At 32.9% G+C, this 14,608-nt stretch overlaps 3 protein-coding genes across 3 annotated transcripts in view; 1 reads left to right on the top strand and 2 right to left on the bottom strand.

Moving 5' to 3' along the window:
• Positions 1–2,106: 2,106 nt before the first annotated feature.
• On the bottom strand, positions 2,107–4,939 carry LOC105621205. The gene is made up of 6 exons (XM_012202674.1): positions 4,900–4,939; positions 3,615–4,345; positions 3,413–3,535; positions 3,177–3,341; positions 2,933–3,097; positions 2,107–2,385 (listed from the first exon to the last, which is right to left on the bottom strand). Exons 1-6 carry the CDS (start codon positions 4,937–4,939, stop codon positions 2,107–2,109), a joined length of 1,503 nt encoding a protein of 500 aa, XP_012058064.1.
• A 563-nt stretch (positions 4,940–5,502) lies between these two features.
• Positions 5,503–8,024, top strand: LOC105621204 (NADH dehydrogenase [ubiquinone] 1 alpha subcomplex assembly factor 3). Its single transcript, XM_012202673.1, has 3 exons — positions 5,503–5,555; positions 6,117–6,228; positions 7,581–8,024. Exons 1-3 carry the CDS (start codon positions 5,503–5,505, stop codon positions 8,022–8,024), a joined length of 609 nt encoding a protein of 202 aa, XP_012058063.1.
• Positions 8,025–11,331: 3,307 nt separating this feature from the next.
• Positions 11,332–14,608, bottom strand: part of LOC105621203 (mediator of RNA polymerase II transcription subunit 26) — a 4,845-nt gene continuing 1,568 nt past the window's right edge. Inside the window, exons 2-4 of the mRNA XM_012202671.1 lie at positions 14,453–14,527; positions 13,491–13,748; positions 11,332–12,627 (exon numbers count right to left, since the gene is read on the bottom strand). Of these exons, the coding sequence (XP_012058061.1) occupies positions 11,332–12,627; positions 13,491–13,748; positions 14,453–14,527 (1,629 nt within the window). The remainder of the gene's footprint in view (positions 12,628–13,490; positions 13,749–14,452; positions 14,528–14,608) is intronic.

Raw genomic sequence — 14,608 nt, 5'->3', positions numbered from 1 at the left:
TCTTACTTCTACTCTCTATGCTGGTTGTCTCATTTTAGTGTAATACAAATATATTTGAATTTTTCCTTTAATTTATTGTAACTGTATTTAATAGCATAAATTACTGGTTTTTTAATCGATTCTTAAATCGAAATTGTACAAATATTCTCCATGTTACGTACGCCCTTTCTCCTTGCATAAATTTTGTCAATGTTAATATGTGATTCATCTTGTCACTTTAATGGCTATATTTATTTAATGATATATATACTTAATGATTTAACAAATTCACGTGTATATACAAGTCAAAATATGTGTATATACAATTGTAATGCTGGTAACAATAATTATATATCATATAAATTATTTTATCACATGTATCAAGTGTTTTATCAACTCGATGATCTTTTGAACTGTTATTGTTTTTCTCTTGGATATATATTAATTGCATGTTAAATACATGTTGATTTTGGCAATGAAATTAATCAGTTTTAATTGCTAGAGATTGAATTGTCTGATTTAAAAATGGTTATGCAAATGCATGAAATTATTTCGTATATAACAGTAATTGTATACACGAGTAAAATGTACGAAATATTACTAGCATTGTACATAATTATATGTAAGTTGTAATGACGTATTTAATTAAACTAAAATGTAGATTATATAAAAATAAACGTCAACGATAAAATTACCTGTTTTATTATTATACATCTTTCTCTATAGAACAATCCAATAGACACCGAACAGATCTCATTATCTTTGATGATTTAAAAACGTTGATCACAGTCACTTCCATTAAAAAAAACTACAGTTACGAAATCATAATTACATAACTTTAATTAAGTACATTTCATTCTATTTCGATAATAATTTTTTACAATCACAATTACAATAGTACATAAAAATAATATTATACTTAATTACAGGACTTATTACTAATATTAAGCGTACAATCATGGCAATCAATTTCTATAGTCTCGTTTCATTATATAAATAGGGTTGAGAACATCATCTCATAAAAGTAATGCATTACCGTTACTTTTTGTAAAAAATAATAATGAAATGAATATGGGAATCAAGCGCGATAATCGGTGCACAGATTAAATAATTCTATAATAAGTCAAATTTTAATTAACTCAAATCTATCCAAAAATCCATCTAAAAATCTTACAATATTCTGCTCGTACATTTCGGCTCTAATATTTGAACCCTTATTAGCAAAAACGAAAATTAAAATCGAAAACTGCACTATCATGTTGAATATTGCTAGACGAAACGAGAGGTCAGTAGATTAAAACAAAATTACGTTGTCTAATCAATCGGAAGAGTAGATGGAAACATCATCCATCATATATTAAAATCAGATGTTATCAGTGACGTAACGGTTAGTGAAAAGGATACAATTTAAAAAATAATAAGACTCATCTTAAGTAACAGTAATTTACATAACAAACTTTAAAAATGGATCTAGCACAGAAAGTCAGAATAAAATTATACAAAAGAAAGTAGAGATACATAAACGGAACCATGTCAAGTTTATAAAATTGTATACTACAAAAGATATAGATTCTTCTGATTCGAGTTTGAACAGTAATATTAAACAGTAATATTATAAAACGTTGACAATAAAATATACTAAGGGAGAGATATACTAAATCACACGGTCATAGGAAGCATTGTTAAAAAAGGTACTTGGACTAACTCGTTATCATTATCGTTACTTAAAAATTATCGAAAATGTATTATTACAAGTATCGCGTCACGTCCCAACCCTGTATATAAATAAATACTGTTATGACGATGGACGTAATACAATAAATTACTATATATAATTTATATAATTATATAAAAAGATTTTAAAAATTAAAAAACACAGGCGAGTTCGCGCATGTTACAACAAAAACAAAATATCTTAATTATATACTTTTATTAGTAATTATATATAATTATTCTCAAGGTTTTAATAAGTAAAACTGAATAATTCATTTTTAATAAATAAAAATTAATGATTTTGTTAAGATATTGTCAATTCAGTATATAAATTTACTATTAAATGTATACAACTATCAATTTTATGTTTTTGCTATAACATATACATATATTATATATCGCTTCATAAGCGGTTTATATATGCATATTGATTATTTGCGCTTTAAATTCCTTCTCAGACAACATGTGCCATCGATAGCCCAATATTCTGGACACTTCTCGCTCCGTGTTCTCGTAGCTATGACTATTTACCTTAATCCATCGATAATACTCGGGTGACCTATCCAAAATTTTCGACCAAGCTCTGTCACATCTCTTCAGAACTACGTTTCGTCGAACATACAAGCAGCGTAAACATTTTGCGGTAGAGACAATCTCTAAAATCGTAGCAGTCGATATTTTATCTCGGATCATCTGAAAGAAGTATTTGTCACTATATTGTAAATCAATAAGACAAAATAGACAAAAATAGAATAATTCTTTTTTAACAATTAGTTATTGTTATATAGATATTAGAGACATTCAGGAAAAGCTAGATAATGATGATTTATAATATTTGATGATTTATAACATTGATCTTGAATATAAAAAATTTTTTTGTATCTAAATAAATCTCAAAAGTTAAGGACTTAATTATTTATTCGAGTTCTGATTTAATATAATTATTCGATTAACTATATCTAATCGCAGAAAGAAGAGATTTACATTTCAGAATATATTACAAATAAGAAGATTGAGGAAGCTTATAAAACATTCAACAATTTGAATATTTAGCACGCGCAGCATTGGGATAAGTAAGCTTATAGAATAGTTAGGAGGAACTTACACTCACACAATAGCAAGAAAGACTTTCATAATGTGTAAAGTTACGAACGCATGCCAGCACATCGTAAAGTCGCGTTAACATCAGTGTTTTAAGGAAAGCTATCACAAGCTTTTTGATTCAAATACAAAATGCTACCAGTGTATGCAGATTCGGGCACATTCGGCAGAATTGCACTAACGCCTCATCCAATCTTTTAGCGAAGCTCCTGTGCAGATAGTATCTCGTAACTCCCTTAAAAGCGTACACCCGTATCGTCGAGTCGAAAAACGCTCCGTGAGTGAGTACCATGGATGGCGAAAGCTGCAGGACATTATTAATATGAAATAAAAGTCCTATACTGTCTCTAATATAAAATCGCATATTATTATCTCTTACTAACTTGTGTATTTGGATTATCCAATACTATACTGTGACACGGTATAGCACTATGTTCCAGTAAATCGATAGGCAAAAGGATATCCGAGGCTTTATGACTCTCTATTTCAAAGTGAACTTTTAAATAAGGATTGCTCTTTTTCATCTTGATCCAAGATGATCTCTTTGGCTAAAATAAAAATCCAAATAAATATTTATTGATGCAAAAAGATTAGTATATGTGTTAGAAATTATAATTACCAATCTTATGGTAGTGTCCTTTGGACTGTATCGATTTTGCAGAATATGAAGGTGCCTCAGTTTTGTGTATCCTATTAATTCTATTATATCTTCATGCAAATTTTGGGGACTAATGACTAAGACCTAAAAGAATTTTTAATTAAATATCAGAAACTTATATATCAACTAATTCTATCAATTGTTACATACTTGATGTACTCACGTTTAAGTTAATAAATACTCCTACATGTAATAATGGACAATTGTAACGCGTGGTATTTATCAATATCAATTTCGACAATGTCTGAGTGCAATTTGTACAGATATCGTCCATTAAGTGCAATGCTTCGGTGCTGTCAAGCATCAAATCTATCAACTCCAGACATCTAAGATTCTGCAGGTTTTTCATCAGTCTCTTGAGAGCTTCCAGCAGCTTTCCACCAGTGCCAAAGACTCTAATTCGATCGGGATCGTCTCTGTTTGCCATGTTACAAGGAAAGGTAAATTTCAATCTACGAATGTAGGTACCCACGCCAGCCACAGACGTGTTATCTGATCCTTGTCGTTCGGCATACCATGATATCATGTTCATGAATTCATAAAGATTGTAAAAATTCAACATAGGCTCGAACACGAGAGTGCGAAAGTTCCTTCCAACTTTGTTCAAACAAGTGGATGTTCTTATGTGATCCAGGACGTACTGCCAGCCGCTGTAGTAGTTGAACTTCCCTCGCGTGAGGGTAGTATCTTCCAAGGTAAACGTGGACCATACGTTCTGCAGTTTGAAAGCACGATACCACGATCGGCAGACCAGAGATGCATAGTAACGTTCGCGAATGGTCAGGTACGAGAATATCTCCTCCAGCAGAATGTCAGGTGTCTGATCCCAGGAACTGTACTTCTTATACAGCTTATCCTCTTCCGTGTCCTCCTCCTCCAGATCTATATACAAGGCTTGGCAGATAAGATTTATTCCTTTAATCCAGAGTTAAACTTCAATCTACAGTGCTATGTGTTTTCTCTCCTTGTATCGACGTACTATTTTTATATATGTCTACCTTGAATGCGAATTATTTTTAGACGATATTAACATTGATTCCAATTACAAATTAATCTTTCATGCTTTTCAACGATCCTTTGTCTCGCTAAGGAGAAAAGATTGTTCGCCGGTATCCTCTACGTAATGTTACACATATATCTAGTTATTAGTTACATCAAGAAGAAATTATGCAAAATTGTGCAGAGGAAAAAGTCGCATGTTTACACGCGACAGCATGAGCGTATGATTATCTCTTTAGTCGATATGAAAAACATTATGGGAGTAATTTGTGATAAAGATCTCATATCCGAAGCGTAAAATTGTGTGGAAAATCGAGGGGCATTTCTAGGCCGCAAGATCGTGAGGCGGAATGCATGGAATATCGATTGTTTTCATGGATTTTTCTCTCGGAAGCTGAAGAGGGGCGGGGGGGGAAGAAAGAAAGAAAGAGAGAGCATCACGCGCTCACCTTTGTCCTCTTCATCGAATTTCCAACAGCCCTTGCTCATTTTCGATTCGATTACTGCTCATCGATGTTACATTGAAATAACGTTTCTTCTCGACGGAGTATTTATACGCGATATTGCTAAAAATATATCGAAAAAATGGGAAGGGGCGCCTACCGCGAACGAGCGCGCATCGCCATGATGCGATGTTTAAATCGCCGTGTCTTAATGGATTTGCGGATCGTCATTTCTCGTTTGCACGTTGACATTTTTACAGAAACGTCGCCACGCGAGAACAAAGTGCCCGACTTGTTTTGGTAAAATCATCCAAAGATCAACAGAAACATGATCGGTGGAAATTGATTATAAAACCGAATTTTCTCGCGCCGCCACGGCGTCAGAGAGAGGAAGGGAGATGGAACGAGAAAGAAAAAGAAAGAGAAAGAGACAGAAGGAAACAGCAGAGAAATCGGAGCGCACGTCCTAATCTATCCTAACCTATAATGATTTTGTTGAATGGTTCGTCACGCAATCCAATGCAATTGTAAAAAGTCAAACTAATCTGAATCTCTGTCCGCTGCTGCTAATCTGGACTTCGCGACGCAGTGGACCTGCCTCGGAATACAATGAACATGATCGGCAGATTATGTCAATTGAGGCCAATGTTACAAGGTTACAGGTGCGTGACTTACGAAACATGTGAAACCGGGTATTTGACGGATTGTTATAAAAAGATAAAAGATTTTTTTTTAACGATTGTGTAACTTTCTTTGAGTATTGCTTGATGTTATTTAAGAGAATTTTTTACGAATTTGATTACTTATACTATGCTAAATTAGTGCATACTATAGGAAGCTGCTGTACATAAAATTAAATGTATAGATATATAGATAAATTTAAAAAAAATTAACTATTTAATTATCATGTTATTTAAGAAATATGAATGTATTATTGACAGAATATAAATGTATTATTTCAAAATTGATCAAATTATACTACTTTATTTAGATATTTTATATAATCAACTTTTTATGTGTACTAATCTAGTGTAGTACGAATTATTGATACATGATTGATTAAATAAATTTTTGATGATTATTATTAAGAAAATTTTAAAGTGAAAATTTTAAAGATTATTAAAACTGATTTGACATCAATAATTTTTCACTTTTATTCTAATTTTACTGAAGCTTTTTTGTTCGTAAAATCTTAAAATCTCAAATATATTTGATATTTGCAGGAATTTATACCTTACACATGTTAAAAATGCATATGAAGGATCTGGCAAAACCACCGTAACATTTATCAGTAAGGAGATAGGTTCTCGAATCTATGTGAATCGTTGTGATCAGGTAATCTCAGTAATTTATCTAATAATGGTTTATTAATGCTTAGTATACATAATTGGATCATTTGTATCCTGTATATTTCTTTTCTTTGAAATATTAGGAACGTATACTAGGAACGCTAAATGGTCTTTCTTTTAAATACACAACTTCCTAATAAAGAGAATAGATTAAAATGAATTGAAATTTTAATCCTTTTGAATCTATCCAAATCTATGCATACTTTGGTAGCATTCATGGTCTTCTTTTTTATACTTTCTAAATGCCGATTCTGAACAGCAATTTTATAGAGAAGTTTTCTGGACAAATATATTACTCAGTGGTTTGCTATTGCCTTCTGAGAGGAGATATGAGCGCCCAGCAAACGAGAATGGATTGAAATAAATTGAAATGGATTCAGATTTTCAGAAATATTGATTCACGAATGTTAAAATGAATGCTTTTCAATCTTGAATGCATTTTTATTCATTTATAGGAATTGCATGGAGCATATCTCTATGCCTTTCAATCTAAAAATAATATTAGCTTTTTCTATGCACAAGCAACACATTGTGAATACTATTCAATTCAAAATTTTGAATAGGAAATGCAGTTTTCAATCCAATTGCATCCAATTGAATCTAATTGAATCCAATTGAATCCAAAAAAATTAAATCCAAAAAAAAAGTATTCATTTTAAAATAAAAAAATTTCAATCCATTTTAATCCATTCTCGTTTGTTGGGCGTACAAACATTTTCTACTGGGATCTTTAATATAGCAGACAAGTATGCTGTTTGCTACACCAAAGATGCTTGCACATCACATAATTCATTCTATTTTCACTTTTTTTTTTAGATTCAATTGGATTAAAAAATTACGTTTCCTATTTACAATTTTGAATTGAGCAGTTTTCGCAATGTATTTAAAGACTGAAACTGAATTTTTTTTAGATTAAAAATCATAAAGATGTGCTTCATACATTTCCTATGAATCAATAAAAATATATTAGGATTGAAAAGGATTTATTTCAACGTTCACAAATACGTATTTTTGAAAATCTGAATCAATTTCAATCCATTCTCGATTATTGGATTCATAAATATTTTTGAAAGATGTTAGAGTGTACGAAAGAATCATTTAATAATTTTGTTTTTTTTTCTAAACATAATAAAAATTAATAAGCTTTCTACTATAAAAACCACTATGCTTTAAGACTTAAAGCTTAGATAAAGCTTATTGTAGAAAGCCCATAACCCAGAATGATCGTGTATAGTAAAGGATCAGAAAATCACGTAAAGGATTCATCAATATGAACCATCAATATCTTATATTGAGTCAAAGTACATTAACTCCAGATTATGATTTCTTATTTTTCAGATGGGATTCACGTTGAGTACCGGTACAAAAGTGTTGGGACCAACAGTGCTCTTTCCCAGACACGCTATCTGCTGGAACATTCAGTCTGGCAAGCACATAAATGAGGCTTCGCTTTCGTTATTCACTGTCCTCGAGCCAAAGCCTGATGTTTTGATCATTGGATTGGATGATCAGTACGATTTTGCTTATATGAAAAGTCTTCGAGAATATGTACACAAGCTTGGTATCAATACGGAAATAATTTCTGTATACAATGCATGCACGGTGTTTAACTTCATCAATGAGGAGGGTAGATTCGTCGTTGCAGCATTAATACCGCAAAAAGCACCTAAACGATTACTGAAGCTATCACAGAGTAAACCTGCGAAACAAATAATGGACTCTGATAGTTCTGAAAACAGCAAAACGGACAGTGCAAAAACAGAAAGTACAAGAAATAGATAGAATATATAGAGGTACATATATATGATAATTTGCGAGAAGACTGTATTATATTGTATAATAAAATAACTTCTGTAAATTATATATAAGACTACAAAATTCCCATTTTGCTCAAAATAAAACATTAAATTTTTTAAGAAAAAGAGAAATAAAGGTTCAATTAAAACGAGTTTATACGAATTAATGTCATCGAAGAAAATCAATAAATTGCTTAAATTAAATAAAACTACATTTTATAGGTATACGCCGATGAACTAAAACGAGGTTGCGATGAGGCTTATAATTTACGTAATAAAACAATTTTACACAATCGCGTGGTTCGAATAAAAGTCATTAGCTTTTAAATATCAAGAATGTTTCAAAATCTAATAAAGGTAGCCACACAAATTTCACCGTCTCGACATTTGACATTTTGTTAAAGGTTCTTTGTAATATTCCAAATCGAGATCCTGGTGAAGTAAAAGTCAAAAAGAGAAATTTATCCTGGCGAAGTAAAAATCAAAAAGAGAAATTTAGTAATCAGTCTGTTCTGCGTTCGTTTCTATGAATTTTCGTACCTTTTTATTGATCAGAAAAATTATCAAGATAGATAATATTTTCAAGTTTAACGTTTTAAAAACAAAAACTGTATACTCGAATTCCGAGATTCTCTGAACACGGACGATCATATAAATCGGTCACGTGAAACGTGACTTTTGAAAAACGGCATATCTCATATTATTTTTATATAACATCGATACATCCAGTTGTGTGGTTTTATTGTATACCGATTAAAAAAATTAATTTCTCGACGAATTAAATATACAAGTAAATTTTTCTTTTGCTTTTTGCTACTTCTCGTCCCACATGAGACGAAGTGATACAGTTTTCTCGACTGTTCGGAAAGATCACAGTATGAATAATAAACGATGCCTTTGACGGATAAGAGTATATTCAACTTGATTTATTTTCACACCAGAAATGTACAAGAGACGGGTCGTAAAAGCTCTGAGACTGAATGGATTATCATAAAACAAAGGGTTTGGAAGAAATTCGTGACTTGTCACTTTCAGAGCTTCTCGTAGCTTTCGGGTAATGGATAATTCATATAAATACAGTTTCTTCCACCGTGGCTCTGATCTATATGCTACAGGATCCTTTGTGAACAATATGCATGTATTTCTCCAAGCGGACGATCACGAAAAATTTTAAAAGGATGATGAGGATAACAAACAGCTGAGAATTAAAGGACTTATCATTTCGTGCAAATGCAGACAGGTGGTTTTAACAAATGTATTGAACGCAAACTTTACAAAACAATTCTCTCGATTCTTTACTGGACTAGATGCTTTATCGTAATATTGTATTCGACAGGAATTACTTCTGAGCAGGGACTCGTATCGAAATTACATTTCATATTAAAATTTCGCCCTGGTTAAGATTATGATCCAAGGCTATATCCAATTTTCGGTTTCTTTTAGTAATGATGATCATTACATATAATATATACATATATTATATATAATTATATATAATTATCGAAAACTAAAACTGAGAAAAGAACTAAAATCCAAATGATTCCGGTTACGAAAAACTGGAACTAAAAATTTGATTTAGCTTTTGGACCAAAATTTTTCGGTCCAAGTTCCTGCAGTCTTGAGGAATGAGCCAGGCATGTATCTGTTTCAGAATTTTGTTTTATTATAATTCAGTCAGCTCTGCAACTTTTTTGAGACACATCTTGTGTATTATCAAATTTCAGCCTGTCCGGTATTGCACTTACGAGAAAATCGTGTGTCGCGTCCGTACTTAATTGTTAACGCAGTTTTTTTTTCCGCCGTTTGATGATGCATGATGTGGTGTGTATGTGTATGTGTGTGTGTGTGTGTGTGTGTGTGTGTGTGTGTATGTGTGTGTGTGTGACTTTACGATACGTCCGCCGTAAATCGCAACGCAAAGTGCAATAAACAAAAGAAATTTTGAGTAGAAAATCTCTATGACGCACTTAGACAAATATATTTTTTTCCGCCCTTTCCTTCTTTTTCTTTTTGCTTAATTAAGGCACCGGTGTACCTAACTTATTGATAGCTTGAAGAAATCGCATTGCTTCCTACAGTCGCACGACAGAATCCTTGTGTAACAGTCTTATGAAATACTTTGAAGAACGGCAAACGTCTTATCTTGAATCTTGTTTATGCATTTATGTCTTTTTATGTCTGCGTATCTTCTCACGTGTTCTCAAGTGTAATTTTCACATCTGTCTTTTTAACGTCTCTTCCTTTTCATTTCCTTCGACAGAATTTAGGATTAACTCTATGTTTCAGTTGAACACGGCGTGTGATAGATTTAAAAAAAGATATAAACCAATTTCTCGCAAGTAACCAATTAACGCATAAAAGAAGCAATTTGTATCTGAATACTCAAAAATGAAAAGTCAGGAGCCATATTGACGCCTATTTTTATTATTGTGTAAAAATAATGCAGTACTCGTATCGCAGCATGCTTATCTCGCGGTATATTCGTTATTCCACATCTATGTAATTTATATTTCACAATTAACAATTCATTCCGCGTATACAGTGCGATTACAAAAACCAATCACGTTGCTGCTTTTGCCATAATAATTTAGCATTGATTCTATTTTTTCCTAATGGTCTCTTAATCTCTTTATCGTTAGCACAACGATAATAATGATAGTGATGATGATTCTGATGATGATGATGATGATGATGATGATGATGATGATGATGATGATGATGATGATGATAATGATGATGATGAGATGATGATGATGGAGTGGTGATGGCAATAACAATAATTATGAGAATAATGGAGGGGGAAAAGAATAGAAGTAGAGAACAGAGAGTACTAATAATTCACATAATAATACTAATAACAATAATATTAATAATAATAAAAAGGAATAATATTAATATTATACAAGTTATAATATTAATATTATAATATAATAATTATAATACGACGATGTTGATGTCGATAACGATGATGATGGTAAGAAGAATGGCTATTTGCCGCTCAGGGTTGCACTTGTATGATCAGTGAGATAGCGACTATATTAATGGGAATGATGATGACAAGAAGAATGGTTGCGGTGTAGTGCGCCAGCGTAAATAGAAATGAAGAGCACAATCAGAAATCGCAATAGAAATCGTTAGTTTTAAGATCAATCTCGATCAAGTGATTCCTCAATCAGCTTGGCTGTTTTTAATTATCTCAAGATTCTCCTCATAATTCTTTTCTCAAGGACAGAAGAGAGGAGGGGGGAAGAGGAAGGAACAAAGGATAATAATAGAATAAGATGATAAAATCACTAATCGATAATAACATAAGGCATTATGTTGAGGATCTCGCCCTGGTAACTGGGCCTCGCTAGCATCTGATGCCACTCCCGAAATTCCACATTGTCAGTTTGGTTGTTATGCACACTTTTTACACTATCCACGTTCGACAATCCTGACGACACACCGTTCCCTCCGTCTCTGGCATTCGAGCGCTCGTCACCATCGGAACACGCAGTCGCCATCGACAGTCTTGGCTGAAAGTTCCCGTTAAGTCCTTCGATACACTGCATGTGTAACCTCTCGAGATCCTCGGCGGTAGCATCCCGCGGTGGCGGAAAACATTCGGCGTCGTCCCGTTCTTCGTCTTCGCCCCAGTCTATCGAGCTGGGATCTAAGGGCGGTAACTTAGCCAATATTTCCTCGACTGTGAGGTCCCGTTGCAACGGTGATCGACACGTCGACGTCTCGATAGTTTCTGATATCCTATCGTCTTCACGCAGCCTGTCATGACACGACTCAGGTGAGGGCGACTCGCGACAATTCTCTGCGGCTCTCAATCGAGCCGCTTTTTGCGTTTTGCCAGTGGATGTCTCCGAGGAAGGCAGACCACTTCTGTGAAGACTCTGGGAGTTCTTCTGGCTTGAGCAGCGCAGATGCTTGAACACCTGCTCATTGTTGCTACCTCGCAGAACATCTTCCGTGCTCGGCGGTTCCGCGACGCTTTGACTAGGTAGGGCATTGGCGCTGCCGATGGGGCTACAATTACTTCCGCGCGCCTGTAAATCGGCTAGTAACTCTTGCGTGGTCTTCAGTTTCGGATTCCTCGAGATACTGGCCAGCTTCTCTTTCACGCTATCTTCCAGAAACGATTGTCGCTTCGCGGATTTACTGCCCTTTTTACGGCCGCGCTTCTTCGGGCCCGATTCGTCGTTCGTAGTCTCGAGAGAAGTCTCCGCGAAACAATCGGAGATTCGTTCCTTCAGTGTAGGGCTAGGCACTTGCGAATTTAAATTACCACTTATGTTCTCGCCGTTGAGCCGTTGCTTCTTGACTTCTTCTATCGTCGACTCAGTTCCATGCGGCGATTGATAGTATTGACATTGGTCCTTGCTGCTCTCCTCTTTCCGTAGTCGTTTATTAGAACTGTGTGTACGCGGCACCGCTTCCGTTACGTGATTCTGATTCGAGGTACCGAGTACTGGGGACGCATTCCTCGAGCAGGAACTTATCCTGTGATTGCTGGTCAGGGTAATTGACTGCTTGTTGTTCGATGCGTTAGGAGATCGTGAATGGTCGCTATGCACTGATAGTGCCGGACTAAGAACCTGTAATCATATACTCTCGATGTTTAATATAGTCGATGGTGTTTCATTTCAATATATAAACCCGTGATATATATATATATATATATAAATAATAAAATAATATATATATATATATATAAATATATTATAAATGGTTCGTTCGAATCTATTTGATTCAAAATGTAAATTATTTTACATTTTGGAATGTAAGAGATTCGATTTCGACTTCTGGTCGAAGTAATATTTTTCACAATAAGTTTATTACAGTTTTTTAAGATTAAATTTAGGGGTATTTTATTAATGTTTCAGATGGATTGCGTTGAAAATTCGACAGTAACGGCGTGCAATCATATTGCTGAAACAAATTCATTTAAATAAGAATACATACATTAGTATTAGTTCAACATCTAACTTTGACCGTCAAGTGACACTTTTCGTATTTAGGTAAATTACTTTCTTGCAAATATTTTATTTACAAACTTTTTCTTTGCTATTTGATGATTTCGTCTGTAATGTAAATTTTTCTGTGAAATTTTTTTATTTTTTAACAAAGAATACTTGTTGTGGATTCTCGAAATTAAAATATATCAAGTAAATAAGAATATGATGTGATAATTCAGTACAAACATTACATAAATATGTAGATAAAATTATATTTGCTTGCTTTACAAATTCGTATTTATTTTTATATTTTTGATATTTTATGTAATTATATTTTATTTTTTAAAGCTTTTTAATTATATTGATTGAAATTATATGATTGTATATAAGTAAGTAAATTTTAACAGACCAGCAAGATTAAATATTTTATAAGAAAGATTTTGTTTCTATCGTTTCCCTAATAATCAATTTCTTATAAAAATTCGGAGAATTTTATAACTTACTCTGAGAGGAGTGGCATCTTTCAGAGATAAAGGACTGTGAGGCTTAAGCTCTCGCAATGCAGGACTCTGTGGCTTCAAATTCCTCAGGGCCATCTCTTTCGCGCCGTTGAGAGCCAGGGTAGGCTGACTCGGCGTAGAGTGTACCGTCGGTAAAACCATGTCTCGCCAGCGGCGTACCAGATCTTTCGCACGCTTGGCCAAGGCTTCATTACTCGTTTTTCGACGAAGTTCATTGATGTGTTTTCCAAGTCTCGTAATCTATCAAAAATGATTACGTTAAAACATTATCTTTATTCCTTGTTCCTGCTTCTTTTTGGTCCCCCTTTTTGGTATCCCACCAATTATTAGAAATTTTCTGTCGAATATAAATCAATTTGATGGTTAAAGTAACAGTAAAGTATAAAATAATAGTTACTAATAGCAGTAAGTATACATGTACATACATTAACATTAAATTGATATACATCAAATTGATGTATCTCATTGGTTGAATGTTTTCACTTATTTCATTATAAGAAATTATAACCTATTAATGTAAATAATATCAACAAACTATATTTAGCAAAAATATTGTATATAAATAGTACTTTTGTTAAGCATTTAACTCTCATCAAACTTACAGTAGTTGCATAAATAATGCAAAGCTTACTTTTGTATAAAATAAATTATACAACATACATAATTACAGATACAATAATTAATTACATTAATCAATTAAAATAAAAGAAAATAAGATCAAAATAAACTTTTTTAGTTTTTATTGTAATTCAATTATAATATATATTATTCAATTATAATATATATTTAGATTTGCACTTAATTTTTACATTTATTGATAATACTACAAAGCAAAAGAACATAATATATAGAATGAAAGAACACAAGTTATCGCTCATTAATAAATTATATATATATATATATATATACATCATAAAATTGTCAATAATCTATTTAGTCATTACCTCCAACACTTCTTTAGTGACTGTCGTCTTTTCCAATGTCGAAATGACATCGACAACAGCTCGTATATCGACGACCTGAAATAAAGATGAGTAATTTTTAACATATGTTTATTTAATTGTAAGCATTAAAAAATTATAGTCAGATTTCAATTCACG

The sequence above is a fragment of the Atta cephalotes genome, assembly GCF_000143395.1.
Source record: "Atta cephalotes unplaced genomic scaffold scaffold00032, whole genome shotgun sequence".
In the NCBI taxonomy this organism is placed as follows: Eukaryota; Metazoa; Arthropoda; class Insecta; order Hymenoptera; family Formicidae; genus Atta; species Atta cephalotes.
This window is presented reverse-complemented; position numbering and strand designations above follow the sequence as displayed.

Excerpts from the sequence above, each read along its gene's own strand:
- LOC105621205 (XM_012202674.1), bottom strand. The coding sequence starts at position 4,939 with ATGAGCAAGGGCTGTTGGAAATTCGATGAAGAGGACAAAG. Across the intron at positions 4,346-4,899 it reads ATTCGATGAAGAGGACAAAG|CCTTGTATATAGATCTGGAG; the intron begins GTGAGCGCGTGA and ends TTATCTGCCAAG. Across the intron at positions 3,342-3,412 it reads AGGACACTACCATAAGATTG|CCAAAGAGATCATCTTGGAT; the intron begins GTAATTATAATT and ends TTTTTATTTTAG.
- LOC105621204 (XM_012202673.1), top strand. The coding sequence starts at position 5,503 with ATGAACATGATCGGCAGATTATGTCAATTGAGGCCAATGTTACAAGGT. Across the intron at positions 5,556-6,116 it reads CCAATGTTACAAGGTTACAG|GAATTTATACCTTACACATG; the intron begins GTGCGTGACTTA and ends TGATATTTGCAG. Across the intron at positions 6,229-7,580 it reads ATGTGAATCGTTGTGATCAG|ATGGGATTCACGTTGAGTAC; the intron begins GTAATCTCAGTA and ends CTTATTTTTCAG.